This window comes from Penicillium riverlandense (assembly GCF_028828495.1).
Source record: "Penicillium riverlandense strain IBT 135883 chromosome Unknown utg000003l_segment0_segment0, whole genome shotgun sequence".
NCBI classification, from domain to species: domain Eukaryota; kingdom Fungi; phylum Ascomycota; class Eurotiomycetes; order Eurotiales; family Aspergillaceae; genus Penicillium; species Penicillium riverlandense.
Window position 1 is genome coordinate 5,019,675 of NW_026643196.1, and position 21,540 is coordinate 5,041,214.

At 53.6% G+C, this 21,540-nt stretch overlaps 9 protein-coding genes across 9 annotated transcripts; 6 read left to right on the plus strand and 3 right to left on the minus strand.

Annotated features, from left to right (window-relative positions):
• Positions 1-272: 272 nt before the first annotated feature.
• S10a (40S ribosomal protein uS10) lies at positions 273-693 on the plus strand (the record flags this gene model as incomplete). The annotated part of the gene is made up of 2 exons (XM_057197081.1): positions 273-318; positions 385-693. The coding sequence occupies exons 1-2, from the start codon at positions 277-279 to the stop codon at positions 691-693; spliced, it is 351 nt and encodes a 116-aa protein (XP_057054477.1). The 5' UTR covers positions 273-276.
• Positions 694-1,007: 314 nt separating this feature from the next.
• Positions 1,008-3,194, minus strand: N7474_005667 (FG-nucleoporin nup42; the record flags this gene model as incomplete). Its single annotated transcript, XM_057197082.1, has 2 exons — positions 1,008-2,400; positions 3,013-3,194. The coding sequence occupies 2 exons, from the start codon at positions 3,192-3,194 to the stop codon at positions 1,008-1,010; spliced, it is 1,575 nt and encodes a 524-aa protein (XP_057054478.1).
• A 500-nt stretch (positions 3,195-3,694) lies between these two features.
• N7474_005668 (ELYS family protein) lies at positions 3,695-4,767 on the minus strand (the record flags this gene model as incomplete). The annotated part of the gene is made up of 3 exons (XM_057197083.1): positions 3,695-4,273; positions 4,333-4,562; positions 4,614-4,767. 3 exons carry the CDS (start codon positions 4,765-4,767, stop codon positions 3,695-3,697), a joined length of 963 nt encoding a protein of 320 aa, XP_057054479.1.
• A 220-nt stretch (positions 4,768-4,987) lies between these two features.
• Positions 4,988-9,477, plus strand: smc4 (condensin subunit SMC4; the record flags this gene model as incomplete). Its single annotated transcript, XM_057197084.1, has 4 exons — positions 4,988-8,389; positions 8,443-9,195; positions 9,251-9,328; positions 9,382-9,477. The coding sequence occupies 4 exons, from the start codon at positions 4,988-4,990 to the stop codon at positions 9,475-9,477; spliced, it is 4,329 nt and encodes a 1,442-aa protein (XP_057054480.1).
• A 194-nt stretch (positions 9,478-9,671) lies between these two features.
• On the minus strand, positions 9,672-11,282 carry N7474_005670 (cytochrome P450; the record flags this gene model as incomplete). Its single annotated transcript, XM_057197085.1, has 1 exon — positions 9,672-11,282. The coding sequence occupies one exon, from the start codon at positions 11,280-11,282 to the stop codon at positions 9,672-9,674; it is 1,611 nt and encodes a 536-aa protein (XP_057054481.1).
• Positions 11,283-12,159: 877 nt separating this feature from the next.
• N7474_005671 (putative integral membrane protein) lies at positions 12,160-13,361 on the plus strand (the record flags this gene model as incomplete). The annotated part of the gene is made up of 3 exons (XM_057197086.1): positions 12,160-12,324; positions 12,376-12,875; positions 12,926-13,361. 3 exons carry the CDS (start codon positions 12,160-12,162, stop codon positions 13,359-13,361), a joined length of 1,101 nt encoding a protein of 366 aa, XP_057054482.1.
• A 1,386-nt stretch (positions 13,362-14,747) lies between these two features.
• Positions 14,748-17,697, plus strand: N7474_005672 (uncharacterized protein; the record flags this gene model as incomplete). The annotated part of the gene is made up of 10 exons (XM_057197087.1): positions 14,748-15,158; positions 15,218-15,364; positions 15,420-15,540; positions 15,597-16,118; positions 16,172-16,262; positions 16,312-16,853; positions 16,907-16,995; positions 17,045-17,115; positions 17,162-17,254; positions 17,328-17,697. The coding sequence occupies 10 exons, from the start codon at positions 14,748-14,750 to the stop codon at positions 17,695-17,697; spliced, it is 2,457 nt and encodes an 818-aa protein (XP_057054483.1).
• A 482-nt stretch (positions 17,698-18,179) lies between these two features.
• Positions 18,180-18,607, plus strand: N7474_005673 (uncharacterized protein; the record flags this gene model as incomplete). Its single annotated transcript, XM_057197088.1, has 2 exons — positions 18,180-18,182; positions 18,278-18,607. 2 exons carry the CDS (start codon positions 18,180-18,182, stop codon positions 18,605-18,607), a joined length of 333 nt encoding a protein of 110 aa, XP_057054484.1.
• A 1,016-nt stretch (positions 18,608-19,623) lies between these two features.
• N7474_005674 (glycoside hydrolase family 16 protein) lies at positions 19,624-20,692 on the plus strand (the record flags this gene model as incomplete). The annotated part of the gene is made up of 2 exons (XM_057197089.1): positions 19,624-20,333; positions 20,389-20,692. The coding sequence occupies 2 exons, from the start codon at positions 19,624-19,626 to the stop codon at positions 20,690-20,692; spliced, it is 1,014 nt and encodes a 337-aa protein (XP_057054485.1).
• Positions 20,693-21,540: the final 848 nt, after the last annotated feature.

Genomic DNA, 21,540 nt, shown 5'->3' on the forward strand with positions numbered 1-21,540 from the left:
CTACACAGCATCATAATCATGGCCCTCACCCGTCCTCGATGCTGACTCAGCTGCGGCGTCCCAAAGCGGGTTAGTGGCAGATAACCGAGATGCCAAGCCACACTTTGTCTTTTTTTTCTCCATCATCAAATCACCATCATCAATCACCGGCCCATCATCACTTTACCGAGCCACGCAGTTCAGGTCTTGATCGGCAATTTTCCGTATGTGCTTCTCGTTTATATTCCTACAATTCAATCTCTAACATCCCACGCACAGATTACTCAATCACACAAGATGTCTTTCCAGAAGCCCGAGAAGGATTTCGGCGAGGGCCCTGTACGTCTTCCTCAACACATCCAACAAATCGCAACTCCTTGATCAAAATACTGATTCCCTGTATAGAAGGTCCACAAGATCCGCATCACCCTCACCTCGCGCAAGGTCGCCTCGCTCGAGAAGGTGTGCCAGGAGCTGATCGACCGTGCCCGCTCCAAGTCGCTGCAGGTCAAGGGCCCCGTCCGTCTGCCCACCAAGACCCTGAACATCTCCACCCGCAAGACCCCCAACGGTGAGGGCTCCAAGACCTGGGACAAGTACGAGATGCGCATCCACAAGCGCCTCATCGACCTGCTTGCCCCCACCGAGACTGTCAAGCAGATCATCATCAACATCGAGGCTGGTGTTGAGGTGGAGGTTACCATTGCCGCATAAATCTAAGTATTTAGAGGCATGGGCTGTGTCTGGGTCTAGCTTTCTCTTCCGTGTGATTGTCTGCTGACGCGGACCGAGGAGGAGGGCTGGTTTCGCCGATTGCTCTTTCGAGGAGTTGTTGATACCCGCTAGATTTGACCTGGGATACTAAAAAAAAAAAATTGTGGAAACATCTTGAAAATTATCATCTTCATAGTTCAATTCGTAGTCATGGTATTGTACACAGGTACATGGAGAGGTTGTCTGTCCGACCGCACCCAAGCGCCCTCTGTCTCCCTTATCTATCCCGAAAACCATCAAACAGAAAAGTGTCCCTAGAAGCCAAAGCTGATCCATTCCCGCTTCGGCGGCATAGTCGGCATAATCCCATCCTTGAAGTAACCATTGGCAAGGAAGAATTCGTACTGCGCCACGACTTCCGGTGTGTAATCCTCGGGCCGGCCCTGCGAGTCACGCAAGCTCGCTTCGTCGGGCGGTCCGTCAGGGAAGTTGACCCGGGTCCAATGATTGTCGCCTTGCGGATGCAGGTAGCATGGGTGATCGTGGATGTATTTCACGGGACGGCCCTTCCACATTGTAAGGCGGTTGGTGGCTGGGTCTCGCAAGGTCTCGCCTTCAAGTTGCGGGAGAGGGTTGAGCTGGTTTGGATCGTCGATCTTGATATATGCGCGGGGTCCGGTATCGACTGGTGGAGCTGGCACACCCTTTGGAGCGGCGGGCTGGCCGAAGGGCGCTGGAGCTGCGGGTTGTTGGGTCGGCGCGCCGAAGCCTGTGGTGCCGGACGGTTGGCCGAACGGGTTAGGGGGTTGTTGTTGCGGTTGCTGGATCTGGGAGAAAGGTGAAGCGGCCTGCGAGGGCTGTCCGAACCCGCCAGACGCGGAGGGCTGGCCAAATGCTGATGGTGCAGCAGGTTGTCCAAATGGCGATGGCGCAGGCTGGCCTGCCGGTTGGCCGAAGCCACCGGCTGCTGGCTGGTTCTGAGGAACTTGGTTGAAAGGTGAGGCAGTGGAAGGTGCGCCGCCGAAAGGAGTCGGGGCCGGAGCTGAAGGCTGCCCAAATGCAGGCTGGCCGAACGCTGGCTGGCCGAATGCACCGCCTTGGCCTCCGAGGGTGGAGGGCTGCCCAAAGGCAGATCCCTGATTCAAGCCACTGGGCTGACCGAAAGTGGACGGCTGGCCAAAGCCAGGTTGTTGACCCATTGTGGACGGCTGGCCGAATGCTGAAGGCTGTGCAGGCTGTGAGGGCTGCGCAGGTGTAGGCTTTCCCCACGTCGAAGTGGCTCCCAAGTTAGAAGGCTGACCAAACGCAGAAGAAGGTTGGCCGAATGCTGAAGCTGGTGGCGCTGAAGCCGCTGGAGCCGAGTCCGGGCCTTTTTTGCCCTCGGTGATGTCAATGCGATTGGGATGTTCGTTCCCGCCGTCGATAATGTACTTCACAGCACCGTTCAGATCATTTAAAGCGACATCCATCTGCTTGGTGGCTTCTTCGTACAGGGCCTGTGCCTCTTGGATCGCTTGGTTCATGTTCCCAGCCGCCGCGAGCTCGTAGTGACGCAGACGCATCTCTTCCATGCTCTGCTCGCGGGGTTGGCCACCGAAGAGTTGTCGCGGGACATGGCGTTGCGGAGAGTAAGATGAAAGGACCCATTCAGGCCGTCCCTTGCCTACGGTCAAGTCGAGTTTGATATCATTTGCGTTGACGCCATAACTGTATGTGTATTAGTCGTTAGGTAGAAAGATTGAGTAGCAAGCCTCTTACTCCGTTGGTTGCTGTGTCTGCGATGTTCCTCGCCCTATTGATTCCATGAGTTATTTTCGAGTGGTTTAAAATCATTGGGTGCCATAGGCTGCGAAAGATCAGACAGCGAAGGGAGTACAATTGGGGATGGGGCAGGATGGTCAGGCTGAGGCCGCGAAACAGGCAGTGAAGGTTTTTCAACATTCGGCAGTGAAGGTAATCGGCGTAATTTAACATCGAAAGGGCGATCCCGCAAACCATCAGGCAGTAGAATGGTTCCAGTAGGGGTACATGGGGTGCCATCATCAAAGCAAAGCTCCATGGGAGTGCATGCCTTAATCGGCACCATGAGAATCTGAATCATAGGCGGCGGAACGTTGCTCTTGCGGAGGCGCCATTTTGGCAAAGCAGACAGGTTGACAGAGGCTGAGATGAAAGGGACAAAAGGCCAAAGAGAGAGGGAGGGGGAGAGAGAAAGACAAACAGAAAGTGAAGGGCAAGATAAACGAGTGAAGCATAAAAAGTGAAGTTCATGGACAATAGCCTATTGAGGAAACTCCCCCAATGGCGAATGGCTGTGACATACCTGCAAATGGTGTGGATAAAGCCCCGAATCGATTTCCCGAGGAACCAGTCGTCTGACGACCTGGATGCTCGAATTTGCAGCGGTCTGAGGCATGATTAGCGCCTTGCTTGATTTGGACCCGAGAAAACATACCGCCGAACTTGCAGCGACCCTGCTGGAAATATGTGCAGACAACCATGGTGTCGGTTCACCGGCTGTTCAATGGACGTACTCGCGATCCCCGCGCAGGGGCCGAGTCAGGAACTGGGAAAACAATATCACCAACTAGAAAAAGGGTTCCGATAAAGGGTGTCCAGAGTTGATGCGACGAAAAGCGCGCGGTCGTGGCCAGCCGAACGCGTGGATGTTGAAAGTTGGCGGCGACAGTTGTTTGGGGCTTTTCTGCCGCCCTGCGCCAATCAGCTGCTTATCACGTCGACTACAGATGAAACCACAAAGATTATTCATCTAGATAACTTTCGGAAAGAGAGCTTTAGGATATTTTTGTTTTACAGTGTAATATTTGCTTAGGAATATATTCCTCTAGGCAGAACGGGAAACACGAATGGCCGGTCGGAGTACTGGCAGGTGCCGCAGCGCATTATATATTTCGGCATCTACAATCGACAGACTCAATCCAGAACCACGAACTCCCATTGCTGCGCCTAATCTTTTGTGCTATCGAAAATAAAGAAACATTCATTCCAAGGCTCCACTGCCACTGGATGGGTATATCGTCTGTGTATGCCGCATGCTTTCCCGCAAATCGTCCCAGTTCAGCCCATCGATCTTCTTCCCGCCGAGTGACTCGAGCTCGGGCGACAGACTGTCCAGTTGCCCAGTCGCAAGGCGTCGCATCATCACTGTGTCTTTCGCACCGGGGAGAGAGCTAGCATTTCCGTGAAGCAGAACCTCCTCGAACCACTGTGCCTCGTCTTCGTCGAATGGAAGGCCAATAAGCTCCATCGCGCGCTTGCTACGCCTCTGCCCGGGTTTGTTCTTGTGCACGTGCTCCACCAGCTGCGCAAAGTAGCTACGACGGTGGGATTCATCGTGCCTGCGGGTGAAGTAAAATGCCTCTGTGACGTTGGACCGACAGAGAGCGGCGAAGAAGGCGTGCTGAACCTTCTCTGTCGCAAGAGGGGGCGCCACGGTTAGGTAATATGCGATTGCCAGGCTGTCGTCCTGTTTGGGGAGGTGGGTCATGGTCAAGGTGTAAAGGATCTCATCAGGAAACGTCGGGATCAAAGAAGGTTCGGTCAGGTACTCGATGGCTCGCTGTCGACATGCACCCCCGTTAGAACAAATCAAGAAAGCGGGGTTTCTGATAGACTCACTCTGAACTCGAGTCGGTCCAAGTTCCACAGGCCTTCAATAAACAGACGGTACTTCTCTGGCAGGTGGAATCGACGGGCAAATTGTTGAGCAGCATCTGGGGCCGCGCGACAGTCTTTGAGGATGTAGTAGATCAAGGCTTGTTTATGGTGGATATCGAGGGCCGATTCCACGATATGGCCGATAAGAGAGCGCAGATCGGCATTGGTCTTTGGCGGATACACCTTGGTTACTGCTGGAAGTTAGCCAGAGGCATCCACATTGGAAAAATCGCATCCCATACCTCCTTTGATGCCGAGCAGGCTTAGCAAGCGGTCGGCAAAAAGCTGGTTCTCAAGCGCCCGCCGGTTGGCGAGGATCTGTTCGACGACCTTTGCATCGTAGGAATATTTCTTGTTAAAGAAGAAGATGGTCTCGAAGTCCTCCCATAGAGCCATGGCGCGCGGTCCTGGACTCTTCTGGTGCTTGCCGCCGCGGTAAGAAAGAAAGCCGGGCAGAATGACATAAGGCGGTGAGGCAGTGTTGTGGCAGAACGCACAGGGCAATTCCCGTTTGGGCTGAGAGTAAACAACAACCCACTTTCACTTAACTCCTTCTTCCATTCCCACCCCCTCGCGTCCCTATGAAGCACGCGCTCCCGGTATTGATCTGCGCATAATGGCTTCACTTACAAAGGGCCGGTCCTCGCGCCGAGTGGCTGCCCGCCGGAGCTATGCCGTTGAGGACACCTCTGAATCTGAAGACCCCGGGAACGCCACGCCGACCGCAGCCACCGAAGACGACAACGACGAGAGCGAGGAAGCCGAAGACTACACACCGGTTCCCAAACAACGCGCCGTAAAGGGTGGCCCGCGCAACAAACGAATGAAGCTGGAGCCTGCGACGCCATCTACAGTCCGGCCAACGCGCAAGTCGCAGCAGGCGACCGCGGAGGACTCGGAGGAATCACAGGTGATGATGGATGTTAACGACGATGAGAATGATGAGAGTATCAATATCTCCTCCGTGGAGGCAGATCCTGATTCTCCCTCCAATAAAGCGGCGCTGAAAAGAAAAAGTATGGCTCATCCCCGCAAGAGTCGTGGTTCTATCACGCCCAAGCCGACCAAGGGCTCACTCCCCACTCCAGAGCCGTCTGCATCGCCAGAGCCTGAAGCGCGGGCCCATCGGGAAAGCGTGCCGCCTCTCTCCGATATCACCGACTCCGCCGTCAACCAGTCGCCGTCCAAGCATTCCGAGGAGCCTAGATCGCAAATCTCCATCATCAATCCCAACTCCACAGTCCTTGAGAGGCCAATGGACATTGTCCTAAAGTCGAGAAACGTGGCTCAGCCGGCACCCGAAGAGCCCGCGGAGGCCAAACCTCGCATGATTATCACCAACTTGACCTTAACAAACTTTAAGAGTTACGCGGGCCGTCAGGTGGTTGGTCCCTTCCATGCCTCCTTTTCCTCTGTCGTTGGTCCCAATGGTTCGGGCAAGTCGAACGTGATTGACTCGCTGCTTTTTGTCTTTGGTTTCCGCGCTAGCAAGATGCGACAAGGCAAGATCTCGGCCCTCATCCACAACTCTGCCCAGTACCCCGACCTGCCTTTCTGCGAAGTCGAAGTCCACTTTCAGCAAGTTCTCGACCAACCCGACGGCGGCCACGAAGTCGTTCCAGATTCCCAACTGATCATTTCGCGACGAGCGTTCAAGAATAACACCAGCAAGTACTACATGAACAAGAAGGAGACAAACTTTACCGCGGTGACTACGTTTCTTAAAGACCGGGGGATTGACCTGGATCACAAGCGTTTCCTGATTCTGCAGGGTGAAGTTGAGTCGATCGCCCAGATGAAGGCCAAGGCCACCGGCGAACATGACGAAGGTCTTTTGGAGTATCTCGAAGATATCATTGGGACTTCAAAATACAAGACCCCTATCGAAGAGGCCGCGACTGAACTTGAGACTCTGAACGACGTCTGCATGGAGAAGAACAACCGCGTCCAGCACGTGGAGAAAGAAAAGAACGCGCTGGAGGATAAGAAGAACAAGGCTTTGGCATACATCCGCGATGAAAACGAACTGTCACAAAAGCAATCGGCCCTCTATCAAATCTACATCGATGAATGCGCGGATAATATTCGCGTTACCGAGGAGGCTATTCTCCAGATGCAGGAATTGCTTAACCACGAGCTCGAGAAGCACGAGGGCAATGAATCCGGCATTAAGGAGCTCGAAAAGCAATACAAACGTGGCGTCAAGGAATACGAAGCCATGGAGAAGGAGGCCCAGGGCTTGCTCAAGGAAATGGCCAAATACGACAAGGAGTCGGTCAAGTTCGACGAAAAGAAGAAGTTCCTTCTCGGCAAACAAAAAAAGCTGGAGAAGACGATGCAGTCTGCCCGTCTTGCCGCGTCCGAATGCCAGAGTCTGCTCGAGAAACACGCCTACGACATCGACAAGAAGACTAACGAGACGGCCCAACTCGAGCAGGAGATGAAGACAGAGGAGGAAGAATTGGCCTCCATTCGTGAAGGGCTCAAGGGCAAGACTCAGGGACTCTCTGATCAAATTACCGCCAAACAGAAGTCTTTGGAGCCGTGGAACGAAAAGATCAACCAGAAACAGTCCAGCGTCGCCGTCGCTCAGAGTGAGCTCGACATTCTGCGGGAACGGGGCAACGCGGGTGCTGTTTTGCTCGAAGAGGCACAGGGCAAGATCGCCACCATCGAAGAAACACTCGAGTCTAAAGAAACCGAACTTGAGGAGCGACAGGCCCAAAAGGAGACCTTGGAAGCCGAAGTTGAGAAGCTGCAAAACGACTTGAAGAAGTACTCCAGCCGCGAGCCCGAGGTCCGCGCCCACGTCTCCAGCGCACGGCAAAAAGCGGACGAGGCACGAGTTAGCCTGGCAAGCACACAGAACCGCGGCAGCGTTTTGACTGGATTAATGCGGCTCAAGGAATCTGGTCGAATCGATGGCTTCCACGGCCGACTGGGCAACTTGGGCACGATCGACGAGAAGTATGATGTTGCCATTTCGACCGCCTGCCCGGCTCTGGACAACATGGTTGTGGAAACTGTGGAAGTCGGTCAGCAATGTATCGACTATCTCCGGAAGAACAACCTTGGCCGAGCCAACTTCATCCTCCTTGACCGTTTGCCTCGCCGTGACATGTCAACCCTCTATACCCCTGAGAGCGTGCCCCGTCTCTTTGATCTTGTCAAGCCCAAGGATCCCAAATTTGCGCCGGCATTTTATAGCGTGATGCAAAACACTCTCGTTGCAAAAGACCTGGAGCAGGCCAATCGCATTGCCTACGGTGCTCGGCGATGGCGAGTGGTCACACTTGATGGACAGCTGATTGACGTGTCGGGAACAATGAGCGGTGGTGGCACTCGTGTCGCACGCGGCGGCATGTCCTCGAAGCAAGTGGCCGACACCACCAAGGAGCAAGTCACCCGATTGGAGTCTGACCTGGAGGAGCTGGAAAGAAAGTTCCAGGCCTTCCAAGATAAACAACGGCACGTGGAGGCCCAGATGAGCGAGAAGTCGGAGGAGATTCCTCGTGTGGAAACCAAGATTCAGAAGATCAGGATCGAAATCGACAGTGCCAAGCGCAGTCTCGCGGACGCCCAACGACGGGTGAAGGAGTTGAGTGCGGAACACAAGCCCTCCAAGGATGACGAAGCGAAGGCAGTTGCCCTCCAGAGGCAGATTGACTCGACGAACAATGAAATTGAAGAGCTCAATAGCGAGAAGAGTGGCATCGAAGAGGAGATCCAGACTCTGCAGAGCAAGATCATGGAAGTTGGTGGTGTTCGCCTTCGTGGACAAAAAGCCAAGGTCGATGGCCTGAAGGAGCAGATTGGCATGCTCGCCGAAGAGATCTCCAACGCCGAGGTCCAGAAGTCCAAGAACGAGAAGCTCATCAGCAAGCATGAGAAGGCTCGCAGCCAGTCTGAAAAGGAAATTGGCCAGATCACCAGCGACCTGGAGAAGCTGGAGGCGGATGTTGAGAATCAGGCCAATGATGCTTCTGGTTGGAGGCAGAAAGCAGATGAAGCCCAAGAGGTATTTTTTTTCTTATCTGATCATGTTAAACTTAGCACTGACCCTTTTTCTAGGCGTTGGAAATCAAGAAGGGCGAGCTCGAGACTCTGAAGGAAGAGCTTGACGAGAAGGTGGCCGAACTGAACGAGACCCGAGCTACCGAGATTGAGATGCGCAATAAGCTTGATGAAAACCAGAAGGCTTTGTCCGAAAACCAGAAACGCAGCCGATACTGGGAAGAGAAGCTTTCCAAGCTGTCCGTACAAAACGTCAGCGACCTCGGTGACGAGCAAGAGCCCGCAGAGCTTCAAATGTACACCAAGGACGAGTTGGGCGAGATGAACAAGGAGTCCTTGAAAGCCGTCATTGCCGCTCTGGAGGAGAAGGTCCAGAATGCTTCCGTCGATCTGTCCGTCATTGAAGAGTACCGCCGCCGAGCGGCCGAGCACGAGTCCCGGTCTGCGGACTTGGCGACTGCTTTGGCATCTCGCGACAGCGCTAAGTCTCGTTTGGATGGACTTCGCTCTGCTCGACTGAACGGGTTCATGGAGGGATTTGGCATCATCTCTCTGCGTCTGAAGGAGATGTACCAGATGATCACCATGGGCGGAAACGCCGAGTTGGAACTGGTGGATTCCCTGGACCCTTTCTCGGAAGGAATTCTGTTCTCGGTCATGCCTCCGAAGAAGAGCTGGAAGAACATTGGCAATCTCTCTGGTGGCGAGAAGACGCTGTCCAGTTTGGCGCTGGTGTTCGCCCTTCATCATTACAAGCCGACGCCGCTCTATGTCATGGACGAAATTGACGCGGCTTTGGATTTCCGCAACGTGAGTAGCTCTGCCCAATTGCTCTCCCTTTTCTTATACTGATCTCGTGTGATAGGTCTCGATTGTGGCATCCTATATCAAGGAGCGAACAAAGAACGCGCAGTTTATTGTCATTTCCCTCAGAAACAACATGGTAGGTAGTATCATTATGCACAACCAGAGAGCATCCGCTAATTATCTCCATAGTTCGAGCTTGCATCTAGACTTGTCGGTGTGTACAAGGTCAATCATATGACCAAGAGCGTTACGATCGAGAATCGTGATTATATCGAGGGCCGGTGATGATTAGAATGACATGCATCTTTTCTTTTGCGTTCTGCCGCATTGTTGTCGCCAGTGATATCATGGGCGGGGAGTATTGGCTTTGAATTTAATTTGGTCTATCGACTATATGCACCTATAGACGTATCAGACTTTTCTTGCTGAACGGGCATCCTCCCCGCCGCTGCTTTAAGAAGGGCGGTCGATATTAGTATCTACTTCTCCACATCGTTTGATGTGCCCATAACCTTGCCCAGACTCTTTTCCGCTGTCTCCCACTCTCTCTGAATAACCTGCAGCACCCAGTCGCCTCTTGGCTTGAGCTTGAACTTCACCTCCTTCGGCATCGTCATGAATCCCGCCACGACCATCGCCCACGGATCAACCTCCTCCCCTTCAGCGGGCTCGATGTCAAACGCCCAGAGCAGATTAGCAACCTGCATGAATGTCCCATCCGTGGCAACCCTCTTGCCCTGACAGATACGCCGGCCCTGCCCGAAGACGGGCAGCGGAAGGTCCGTTCGTAGCTTTTCCTCTCCATCCCCGTCCTGCCGCAGCCACCTCTCGGGAACGAAGACTTGGGAGTCTCCCAGCGCCGGATCGAATACCTTTTCGTCGCGCCCGATGGCCCACGCGTTGGCCATGAGCGTGACGCCCTTTTTGATCTTGACACCTCCGAACTCGTCGTCCTTGTCCGCCCTGCGCGGGATGGACCCTGGAGATATGGGCCGCCAGCGGAAAAGCTCGTGCGTAACGGCATCAATGAAAGTGAGCTTTCCGCGGTCTGAGAACTGCGGGAGGCGATTGCGTCCCACGACCTCGTCGAGGACGGCGTGTGCCTTGGCCATAAACGAGGGCTGGTGCATCGCTGCAATGAATAACCACAGCAGCTGGCGCGGTGAGGTCTCCATGCCGCCTTGGATGGATGTCGCGAGCGTGAAGGCGAGGTCGAGGTCTGGGATCCCGTTCGTGGCGTACTTCTCTGCTGTGGAGAGGGCCTGCTTCGTGGCGTTCCAGCCTGCCGAGTCCCTCCCGTGGCGGAACAGACGCATGTACAGGTCAACCTGGGTGGCATAGAGCTTGTCGTAAGCGCGCTTCCAGGGAGACAGGAAGCCTGGCAGGTGGCGGAGGGCTGGAATGATATCTGGCAGGGCGGGGTTGGCAGCGAGATGGGTAACTTGAGTCTGAACGTCGATGACCTCGTGCAGAATGGACTCTTCGAAGCGTGGGATGCGCAGGCCGTAATGCAGCGCGAGTATGACGCTCGACTGGGTGCGTTCCAGAAGCGGATAGATGGCATCGGTACTGATCATGCCACCAGCACACTGCTGCAGGGCGTTGGAGAGGTCAAACAGCAGCTGTTTGGCCTCGAGTTCCATCAAGGGCTGATACTTCGGACCAGCGGGAGCGCCGAGACTGGGGGCCAGGATGCGATGGTGCAGCTTAAGATGATCATCGTAATCGTGCATCAGAGTGAATCTGGACTGCCCTGGCTCGGCGCCGGTGATCATTTCCATGGATACGGACGGTGGGCGGTTGCTATACCACTGGCTGCGACGACTAAACAGCTCCGTAACGGCCTCGAACGAATTGAGCACGACAATCGGTATGAGGCCGAACAGTTTGGGCACGGCAATTGGACCATTCTGTCTCGCCCAGTCGTCCCAGTTCGTTAGTGGCGTCTCGATCGGGGAGCTATGAAGGTCGCCGATGAGGGGGAGTTTGAGGAGCGGTTTATCTCCTTTGCCATTGCTTCTCCTACCGACATAGAACAGTGTCAACAGGCCTAAGGCTAGGGCGACCACGACAGTCGAGGTGGTAGCCATGCTGGCGATCGGAGGTGGGCGTTTGTTGGAGGAGTCGAGTTTGATGTTAATTATTGAGGACAGGGGGTGACCAGTCCAAGCCTCCGCGGACTTAAACAATGGACTCGTCCATATTTCGTCTAGAACCTGTTCTCGGGGCCCAAGAACCCTCAACCGTTTAAGCGGTTCTCGTGCTGAAACCACGCTAGGAACCGGGACGGCGGGACGGTACGAATAACCTGTCAAAGAACACCTGTGGCCAATCAACGGGTGAGTATGAAGTGCCGAGCCTTGCGCCGTTGTTTATCCATGCCATTTCAAGCTTAGTAACATCCAAAGTTTGATGTGTTGGAAGTTAAATCACTGGTATGGACTAGTATCGGACTGGCTCTTGAGACCACTAAGGAGGCCACGAGGGGCCTGAATGATTAGAAACTACCTCGACTACCCTATTTTATAACAGGAATGCAAACTATTTCGACTACATATGTATGCACTTCATGCTCGACTAAATCAGGGGCTGCTGTGGGAGAATGGCGGATTTGCCGAATCCTGGTCGGATTGAGCGGTTGACAATATAATTGTACTTATGTGCTATTTTTCGGAGACACATCCACTCCACCCCACTAACGTTGTGGACTGGCCGCAAGTCGCTTACACTCTAGTACACTTTTGTGCTAGGTATCCAATGATCTGCTCCTTTGATGCCGAAGAGAGAAAGACTCAAAGAAAACCTTAGTGGGGCTTTTGCCCCTGGACCGCTCTTAGCGCATACTTGACAGCGGGTCCCGATCCTTTTGACAGGTAAATTCGAAATGGTTTATATAAGTTGCTAACGGTTTTCCCTCACTTTTCTCATTTGTGTGGCTTGACTGTCCTTATCCCTCACACGAGGAAGATGACTGTTATTTTCCCTATTGAGACGCACGACCAAAGAGCGGTGCTGGGCTCTGCCCTCGCCTTCTCTATTCTGGCCACCATCGCAACGTGCTTGCGCCTGGTGGCCCACCAGATTGCGCATAAGAGTTGGACCCCGAGTGACTATTTCATTATTGCCGCTTGCGTGAGTAAATCATGGTCCCGAGGTGGTGTCGACCATGCTAAATAACTACAGATCTTCGGCGTCGGTCTCCAATCCATCAGTATCACTGGCGTGTTCCAAGCCGGCATTGGGTACGGCCATGTCATGCAGATCGTGGAGACCTATGGACCGGGACCCATCACCAAACTGCTACAGCTGATCATCCCGCTTCAGTTTCTCTGGGTTCTGAGCCTGAGTTGCACCAAGGTCTCTATCCTACTCCTCTACATCCGCATTTTCCCTGTCACTTGGGTCAAGGGGATTGCATGGTCGACAATGGGTGTGATCGTGGCCTGGGCCATTGCGACAATTTTGGCTGGGTGTCTGATCTGCCGGCCGTTCGCCTTCAACTGGGACCAGACCATCCCTGGAGGTCACTGCGGAGATCAGGTCGCGTCCTTCACGGCGACAGGTGTTATCAATCTCGTCACCGACGTGGTTGTGCTGGCGACTCCTATGCCCTTGCTGTATCGGCTGCAGATGGCTAGATACAAAAAGATGACCCTGATCACTGTCTTCGGATTGGGAATAGTGTAAGATTTGCCCCTCAAGCAATATGACCCCTGCTGACCCCGAAATCTAGAACCTGCATCATCAGCGCTCTCCGCATCTCTGTGCTATCCACAATGAACTTCGCCGATATCACATACACGATTCCCCGCGCCAACATCTTCAGCGGCGTTGAGCCCTGTCTCGCTGTTACGCTCGCCTGTGTTCCTATGATGCGTCCCCTGCTGGGACGCTCAGTATACTCACCGGAGGGATCAGGCCGGACGCCTGTCAAGGCGTCAAAACAATCTACAGGGTCTAAGCCCCCTGATAGTGACGGATTCCAGCCGCTGAAGGATGAGTCGAGGCAGCTGTGGCTGCGGCCGATGGGACCGAAGTACCATGTCGGGGTCGCTGTTCAGGACCGTGAGAGCCAGGAATCACTCGCTAGAGAAGCTAGGCTTGAGGAACAGATGTCGCCAGGCAATGGAGGAATATCGGTGAAACAGGAATGGGATGTGCGAGGCTAGGCAAATATAAGGGATCTAGCCTCATGTGATGTAAAAACAAGAAAAGTATTTCGGGTAAAAATGGCCAACTACATCCAAAAAGACATTCACTGTAAAGACAACATACCGAGGAATCGCGCATCAAGCTGGAAGCAATAGACCCTACTCCTAAAACCACTTGGGAACTAGCCCGTCCCCTCTCGTTTTAACTTGATATACGTAGCAATATATTCTCGACCTGTTCGATATGCAATACCGTGTGTATTGAATAACTTCAGCTCTAAACGTTTAGGTCAAACAACCTTTTGTTCCGTCAATCTCGTCTCCGCCCAATTCCCCAATTCCCCAATTCACCAAAAATATATTTCCGGTTTCGCATCTCGCCACTGTGGCGATGATAGGGGGCGAGTTGATACAGATAATCGCCATCCATAGACAGAATGTAAGGGATTAGACGGCTGAGACTGCTTAACCGCAGTACGAGGGCCAACTATAGAATTATCCTCCCATCACCCGATCATATCACCGATATTCCAATCGTTGCCTCAATTTTTGACGTGAAGAGACCAAAGCAGAATTCACGCCTAAGGAAGCGATTGAGACTTTTCTGGTAGGAGACGCTTAAGAAATCAAGTCTTAGTGAAGCTAACGGAGGGAATTGAGTTGAATGACGATGCGCAATGTAAGCTGAATGCTACTTTCGAGCTCATTGAAAAATAGAAAACTTTGTTCCCGGGTCTTCCAGGTTTCCTTTGAAGCTGTCTGGCTTCTGATGTTCCATGAGAATGTTCTGTCAATAGGGCTGTAGTGCTCGAGGAATATGCCACCTTCAGCATAAGAAGAACAGCAGGATTTCTGTAATGTAGTCCGACTTGTTTCTTGTGTAGTCTAATTGCTCCTTTAATTCTTTCGATGACGCAGCCGCCGATACTTCAGCCTATACTCCGTTCCGCATTGATCGTCGTCTCGCCCAAAATCTCCCCGAAACCTCGTCCAGACCTCGGCGTTTACTCATCTTCGAGAATCAAAAATCCGAACAAGCTTCGTACTACTCCGATAGACCCTTTCTGCCGATGTAACCGTATCGGGTATGTCATCATTGGCGCGCGCACATCAACCCCCGGAACACGGTTCCCGGACACAACTGTATGCCCTGATGCGGGGTATACTTATTGCGACGACAGTCTATTTCCCCGAAAAGACCGAGGAACCTCCTTTTTGTGGGATGGATCAGCATTGTCCGCTGGGACTATTGGGGGTTACACTGCTTGCGACGATGATCGTTGCCGAAGCGCGTTGGAATGTATGAAAGCGGAGGCAGCAAATATTTAATATAACCCGCCTCCTTTCCCTCTCCGCCCATGGTCTACAGCGCGAGACGGTAGAATTTAAATTATTGGACTCAGTATGCGCCTACGACCAATTCTGTCCCCTATCCAGGGGATTTTGTTCCTGCGTGCCAGCGCTGTGGCGACGGCGGCGGCGGCAGCTCAGGTAGACCTCTCACAATTCGTGAATCCGTTCATTGGCTCTGAAGGGCCAGTCCCAGGCTCTGGATATGGCGGCGGTGATATTTTTGTGGGCGGCGCGCGGCCGTTTGGTGTCGTGAAGGTTGGAATCGACTCGACGGCTGCCAATTGGAGCACTGCTGTCCTCAACGGCGGTTGGACACCCGATGGTAATGTCACTGCCATCAGTATGATGCATGAGCACGGTACTGGTGGCAGTCCCAAGTACGGGCTTATTCCCCAGATGCCCTTGACCTCGGTTGCTGCGCCGGTCAATGTGCTGGACAATGCCACCTACAGTCAGCCGAGGGTAAGTACTAACCCTTTGCAAATGGTTGTGTAAACTGGACTGGGATAACAATTTGGCAGATTGGGCATGATACGGCCAGTGTGGGTTACTACAAGACGCACCTACAGAGTGGAGTGATTGTGGAACTGTCGGCATCTCGTCATGCTGGTATTATGGAGTACTCCTTCCCAAAGGGCGAGAAACATGTTCTCGTGGACGTGTCTCACGTATGACAACCTGGACTCGAAAAAATTGCGGAAGACAATGCTAAGCACATGACAGTATCTACCTGGAAGCCCTGGCGATGCGGATGGCCAGTTCTATGTTGGTGGAGAGATTCAAATCGAAGGCGACGGAAAAGCCTACAGTGGGTATGGAACGTATATTGGCGGTTGGAATAACGGTATACTCTATACTCACTTGACCCAAACTCAATTGCATCCTCTGACAGAAGACCAGGCGCGCCTTTCACGGTGTTCTTTTATGGAGAATTCTCCGAGACTCCGGACCACTCCCAGACCTTCACAGGCGTGAACACAGACCCCATGCCCCGGTATCAAAATCTGGCCGATGGCGGCGTGAGCATGCCGAGTTTCGCCTACGGCAACACAACCAGCAAAGTCACCTCAGGCCCTATGAATAACCGAATCGGAGCCCTCATGAGCTGGGATAACGGCCCAGCTTGTCATATCACCTCTCGCGTGGGCATCTCGTCCATCTCGGTCGAAAAGGCCCGCTCATACATTCGCAAAGAAATTCCCTCGTGGAACCTGAATGACACGGTCACTGACGCTGTCAAGGAGTGGAATGAGGATGTTTTCAACAAAGTCCAGGTCCCCTTGGACAATTCGGCGAATATGACGAACGTGAGGCTGCTGTATAGTTCGCTGTATTTCATTCACTTGATGCCGTCTGACCGAACCGGTGAGAATCCACTGTGGGACTCAGGGGAGCCGTTTTGGGACGACTTTTATACCATGTGTGGGTTGAAATCCAACACTTCTGAAAAGTATGGGTTACTGACGGATATCCAGGGGACATCTTCCGTTGCACCGTCAGCTTCTACCATATATTCCAGCCAACCTACTATGAGTCCATGATCCGAGGACTTATTGATATCTGGAGGTAAGTGAGAACGACCCCAACCAAAACCACATGTTAACAATGCGTAAAGATACCAAGGCTACCTCCCTGACGGCCGCAGCGGCAACTGGAATGGCCTAGTCCAGGGCGGCTCCGATGCGGATAACATGTTCGCAGACGCCTACGTCAAGGGCATGCGCGGCTCCATCAACTGGACAGACGGATACCTAGCCATGAAAAAGAACGCCGAAGTGACACCGTACAACACATTCGACCCGACCGATCTGACAGCCAGCACGAAAGAAGGCCGCGGTGCGCTCGACGACTGGAAGCAGCTCGGGTACGTGTCGCAGGATCACAACACACGCTGCATCTCGCGCACCGTTGAGTACAGTCTCAATGATTTTGCGCTCAGCCAGGTTGCCGCGGGCGAGATGCCTGGGGACCGGACGAAATATTTGAATCGCTCTGCTAATTGGCAGAATATCTGGGATAAGGATGTCAAGAGCCTGGGCTTCTCGGGATTCCTGGCGCCGAAGCTTTCTGATGGCTCGTTTAATGATTCTGGGTACGATCCGCTTTACTGCTATAGCTGTGAATGGCAGTCTTATACTTATGAGGGTGTTCCGTGGGGTGAGTTTGATCCTTTGGCGGGGTGGAATTTGAGTAGAAGCTAACAGGCACAGAATACTCTTTCGTCGTTCCTCATGATATGAAGACCTTGATTCAGTTCATGGGCGGAGCGAAGACCTTCGAGTCGCGTCTTGACATGATGGTAGGTTGACGTCGCAGGAGTGTTAGACAGACGACTAATCTCTGTCCAGTTCAAACCAAATACATCTGTGCAGAACCTTGGAGCGAACGGTGCGGGTATTACCACATTGCTGAACATCGGGTGAGTCCTCCGAACTCTTTAGCTATTCCAGACTGACTAGGCACAGCAACGAGCCCGACTTCGCGACCCCCTACCTGTACAACTACATCAACAAGCAATACAAGAGTGTGCAACAATCCCGCGGACTGGGCTACCAGTAGTACGATTTCCCTGCACTCACCACCTTGAGCATTCCCCAGATTGGAAACTGGACTAACACCCATGATTTACAGCTTCAAAGACGCCCCGTACGGCATCCCCGGCAACAGCGACGCCGGCGCCATGAACTCGTGGCTCCTGTGGCAACTACTGGGTATCTACCCCGTCGTCACACAACCAGTGTACCTCCTCTCGTCGCCCTGGTTCCCCGACCTGAACATGACCGTCAGCGGAGACAAGACGCTGCGCATCACGGCCAACGGTCTGAACGAGGGAATTTACGTGCAAAGCGTCAAGGTCAATGGCAAGGCGTGGACGAAGAACTGGTTTGAGCATGAGGATGTGATGACGAATGGCGGGACAATTGAGTTCGAGCTTGGCGAGCAGCCAACCGTGTGGGAGACGGGTGAGGCACCGCCCTCGCCGGGACATGTGCAGCTATAATTCACTCAGGGTAGTCTGTTAGAGGAGGACGGACCCCGCTTGTCTGTGCGTGTGCCATGGCAGGCCCAAGTGTTCATTCATGTCAATGTATCTATGACCTGCAGCCTTGCCCCGCATTGGATCGAGGAGCCATGTTGAACCCTATGTGGAATAGTAAATGAGAAAGACGTGGGAGTGACGAGAGTAAGCCGGGTCAGACCATCAATGCCCGGAATTGACGAGTGAGACAAGGCTGATTGGACTGGAGTGTCCCATTATTCCGGTTTTGTTTACTGGCTGTAGGTAGGCCAAGTGACGTCACGGGTGGTTGGGGTGTCCAGCCTCGGGATTAAGTAGAGTTAATTAAGGATCCTGCTCCTAACTTCTTCATATATCTCTCGTTGCGTCTCTTTTCGCTTCTCTTTCGCTTCTGTTCGGGTGGTCACTGCTTTCATCATTATCCACACAGTGGTTGCGGCTCCACCATCCACGAGGCGTCCACCATGGTAAGCATTCCAGCATTCCACGGCATCATCCGGGAACCACCCGACCCAGTCCCAAACCCTCAGTTATAGTTAACCATCGTTCTACGAATTGACAGGCCCCAATCAACACCACCCTATCTCCACGACAATCCACCGCCTCATCCACCACCAGCTGCCCAAACAGTCTCTCCAGCGGGGCCATTGCTGGCATTGTCATCGGCACGATCGCAGGCACGCTGCTGATCCTCTGGCTCATCCGCCTGTGCCAGCTGCCTGGCGCGTGGAGTTTCGGCGGCGAGCCTGACCCTGGCTACCGGCCGCCGGTTACCCGGACTCACGGTCGCAGACGGCGTCGGCGCCCGTCGGTCGTGGAGTACACGGAGAAACCTGTTTCGCGCCGGTACCCGACGGATGTGCGCCGGCCGGAGAGGGTGTATGTGACTTGACTTGAATTGGAGGGGAGGCAGGGAGGGTATGGGGCGATACTAATAATGGCGTTGATGGATTTGGGGCTGGGCTGGGCTGGGCTGGGTCGGGGATTTAGGTGGGGGGGTAGAAAGCAGGGGGCTCAGGCCCTATGATGATTATTGATGGCAATACATCTGTAGGTAATGAATGAGGCACGAATCAATAATGACGGTTATGCATGCTTATTATCACCGACCAAGTCCAGACTCAATTGGCTGGTTGGTTGGGTTTTCTTCCACGGACGGGGTTAAATCACCATCGGCCATCATGGTTGGTTAGTTCGCGATCCATGCCTAATCACATCAGCGTGCGCTTATCTATACTTCGCTGTTGGTTTCACCATCCACCCTAGACGAACTTGTTTGAGCGGAGGCAGGATCCGGCTCCACCGTCTGATTTGGCTTTCTGGGGCTGTGATGATTGGCTCTCCATCTCGGGCAAAAAAGCTCTGCAAGGGGGAGGGAAAAACATTGACAGATCGTGAAGTCGCACGAACGGGAGGCTGCAGGGTGTGCATCTATGAGCTTAGTACTGGACTAGATATACCACGACATCGATACTCTCTAGTGCGACCATGAATTCCCTTCCTAGGCTCTCTGGCAATAATCGTGCCCGACGAATACACTTGCCCAAAGTAGTTAAGCCCCAGGCACGGCTCCCTCGCGCTTTCCCAATCGGGCTAGTAATCCACTAGCAGTGGCTCTTTCCCCTTACACACCCACACTGCTCACACTCACTCTCTCTTCTTCCTTTTCTTCCTTCTTGCTTCATGTACGACCTCGTCTGACCCTCGTTCGTTCTTTGCTGGTGGGAGTTTCCCACCGTCCCGTCTCTTCGCTCGTGCCCAACTGAAGCACATCCATTCTTTTGAATACACTTCCCCTGACGAACGATCAATCATCATGCTCGCTTTCTACTTCTTCCTGGCCGCCCTGGTCAGCTATGTCGCGGCCCAGTCCAACTCACAAACATCCTGCAACCCAACGAAGGGAACATGCCCCCGGATCCTGCCCTGAGCACCGAACACACCTTCTGGTTCAATGAGACCCTCGACGACTCCCTCTGGAACATGACCTCCGGCTCGCTCGACTACACCTCCGAAGGCGCCGAGTTCACTCTCAACTCAGAGGGCGAGTCCCTCCTGCTGATGTCCAACTTCTACATCTTCTTCGGCGTCATGGAAGTGCATGCGAAGATGGCTAAGGGCGCCGGCATCATCAGCGGTGTGATTCTCGAGTCTGACGACCTCGACGAAATCGACTGGGAATGGGTCGGCTATAACACGAGCATCGTGCAGTCCGACTTCTTCGGAAAGGGCAACACGACCACCTGGAACCGCGGTGCCAATCACACTGCCCTCAATGCGGACACCGAGTTCCACAACTACACCACGTACTGGGATTCGCAGAAGCTACAGTGGTGGGTCGATGGTGACCTGGTCCGACAGGTCAACTACACCGATCGTCTCGCTGTCTACGGCCAGAACTACCCACAGACACCCTGCCGGGTCAAGGCCAGTCTTTGGCCCTCGGGTACTATCGGCCAGCAAGCAGGGACCATCGCGTGGGGTGGAGGCATGGTCGACTGGTCCCAAGCTCCATTCACCATGACCATCCAGCGGATCCGCGTGGAGGACTTCCATACCGGCAAGGAGTACCAGTACGAAGGCACCTCGGGTTCCTTTAATAGCATCGACGTGATTGGGTGAGTGATTATTGGTCCCATTATATCGAAATGACATCCTAACAGCTTTTGATAGTGGAAACTCGACCGCGCAAGAGAGAATCGCCAACCCGCCAGAGAGTCTGTCCCAGAAATGGGACGATTTGCCCGAGGGCGCCCATATCGGCGTGTACTGCGGTGCAGCCGCCGCCGGTGCCTTGGTCATTGTTGCCTTTGGTCTCTACTGCATGAAGCAGCGGCGGCGAGGTCGTCTCGAGCACGCCCTTGACGACGCCCGATACAACACGGAGCGCAACGAGATGCAGAACTACCAGAGCGATTGGAAGCAGACCGAGTGGAACACCACTAGCTATCGCAACAACGGCTACCAAGCAATGTAGCAGTCGCCGTGATCCTTTCTCTTACGAATCTTTCTGCTGCTCTGTCTTGTCCGTACACTCCGGCGATGTCTCCCTGCGATGGCAGATGCATTCACTTCACTAATGACCCGGCCTGGATTTTGTCCCTCTCTGTCTGCTGCTATCTTTCTGTCAATATCCTTCTTTCTCAGTCAAAACCTTTTTAGTCGTTGGCGTTGGACCGGCCACCCGCTATTCTTGATTTTGTTATATACCGCTACCTGAATGTGCACATATTTCGTTCTCAGGCTCCTTCACTCATCATTTTCATATAGACGCGCCTAAGTTCTTCCATCTCTGCTCGTAGGACGCCCCCGTGCTTCTTGAGTAAGTCCACCACGTCTTGGTGACCACGTACTGTGGCCAGGTCGAGCGGAATCGCCCCGTGCCTATTGACAGGATTGGGGTCAGCACCCTGGTCCAGAAGTGCTCTCGCGATATCCTCCCGGCCAAAGGGCGCCGCATAACCGAGCGGTGAGTCGCTGTGAACGGCGCGACCGTCCAGAATCAGAAGCCTCGCCACCTCCGCATGCGCATGGCTGCGGCGGGATGTTTGGGAGAGGGCGCTGATGTCGCGTTCGGAGGTGATGCGGGGGACTATTGCATTCGGTGGGTAGGCTAAGTAGTAGCCTTATTTATTTTTGTGCTGTGCAATGACGTCGTGGACTATTCCAACGGGTTGGCTCAGTTAGCCCTTCCGGCGGTGGGATTGGTGGGCTGTGTGAGACAAGAGAGTGAAACGCAAGTAGAGAAGTCGGGAATCGGATTAATTGAATCGCAAGGCCTGCCGTGTTAAGGTGTCTCGGAGAATTAGTTTTGCGGTCGGCGAT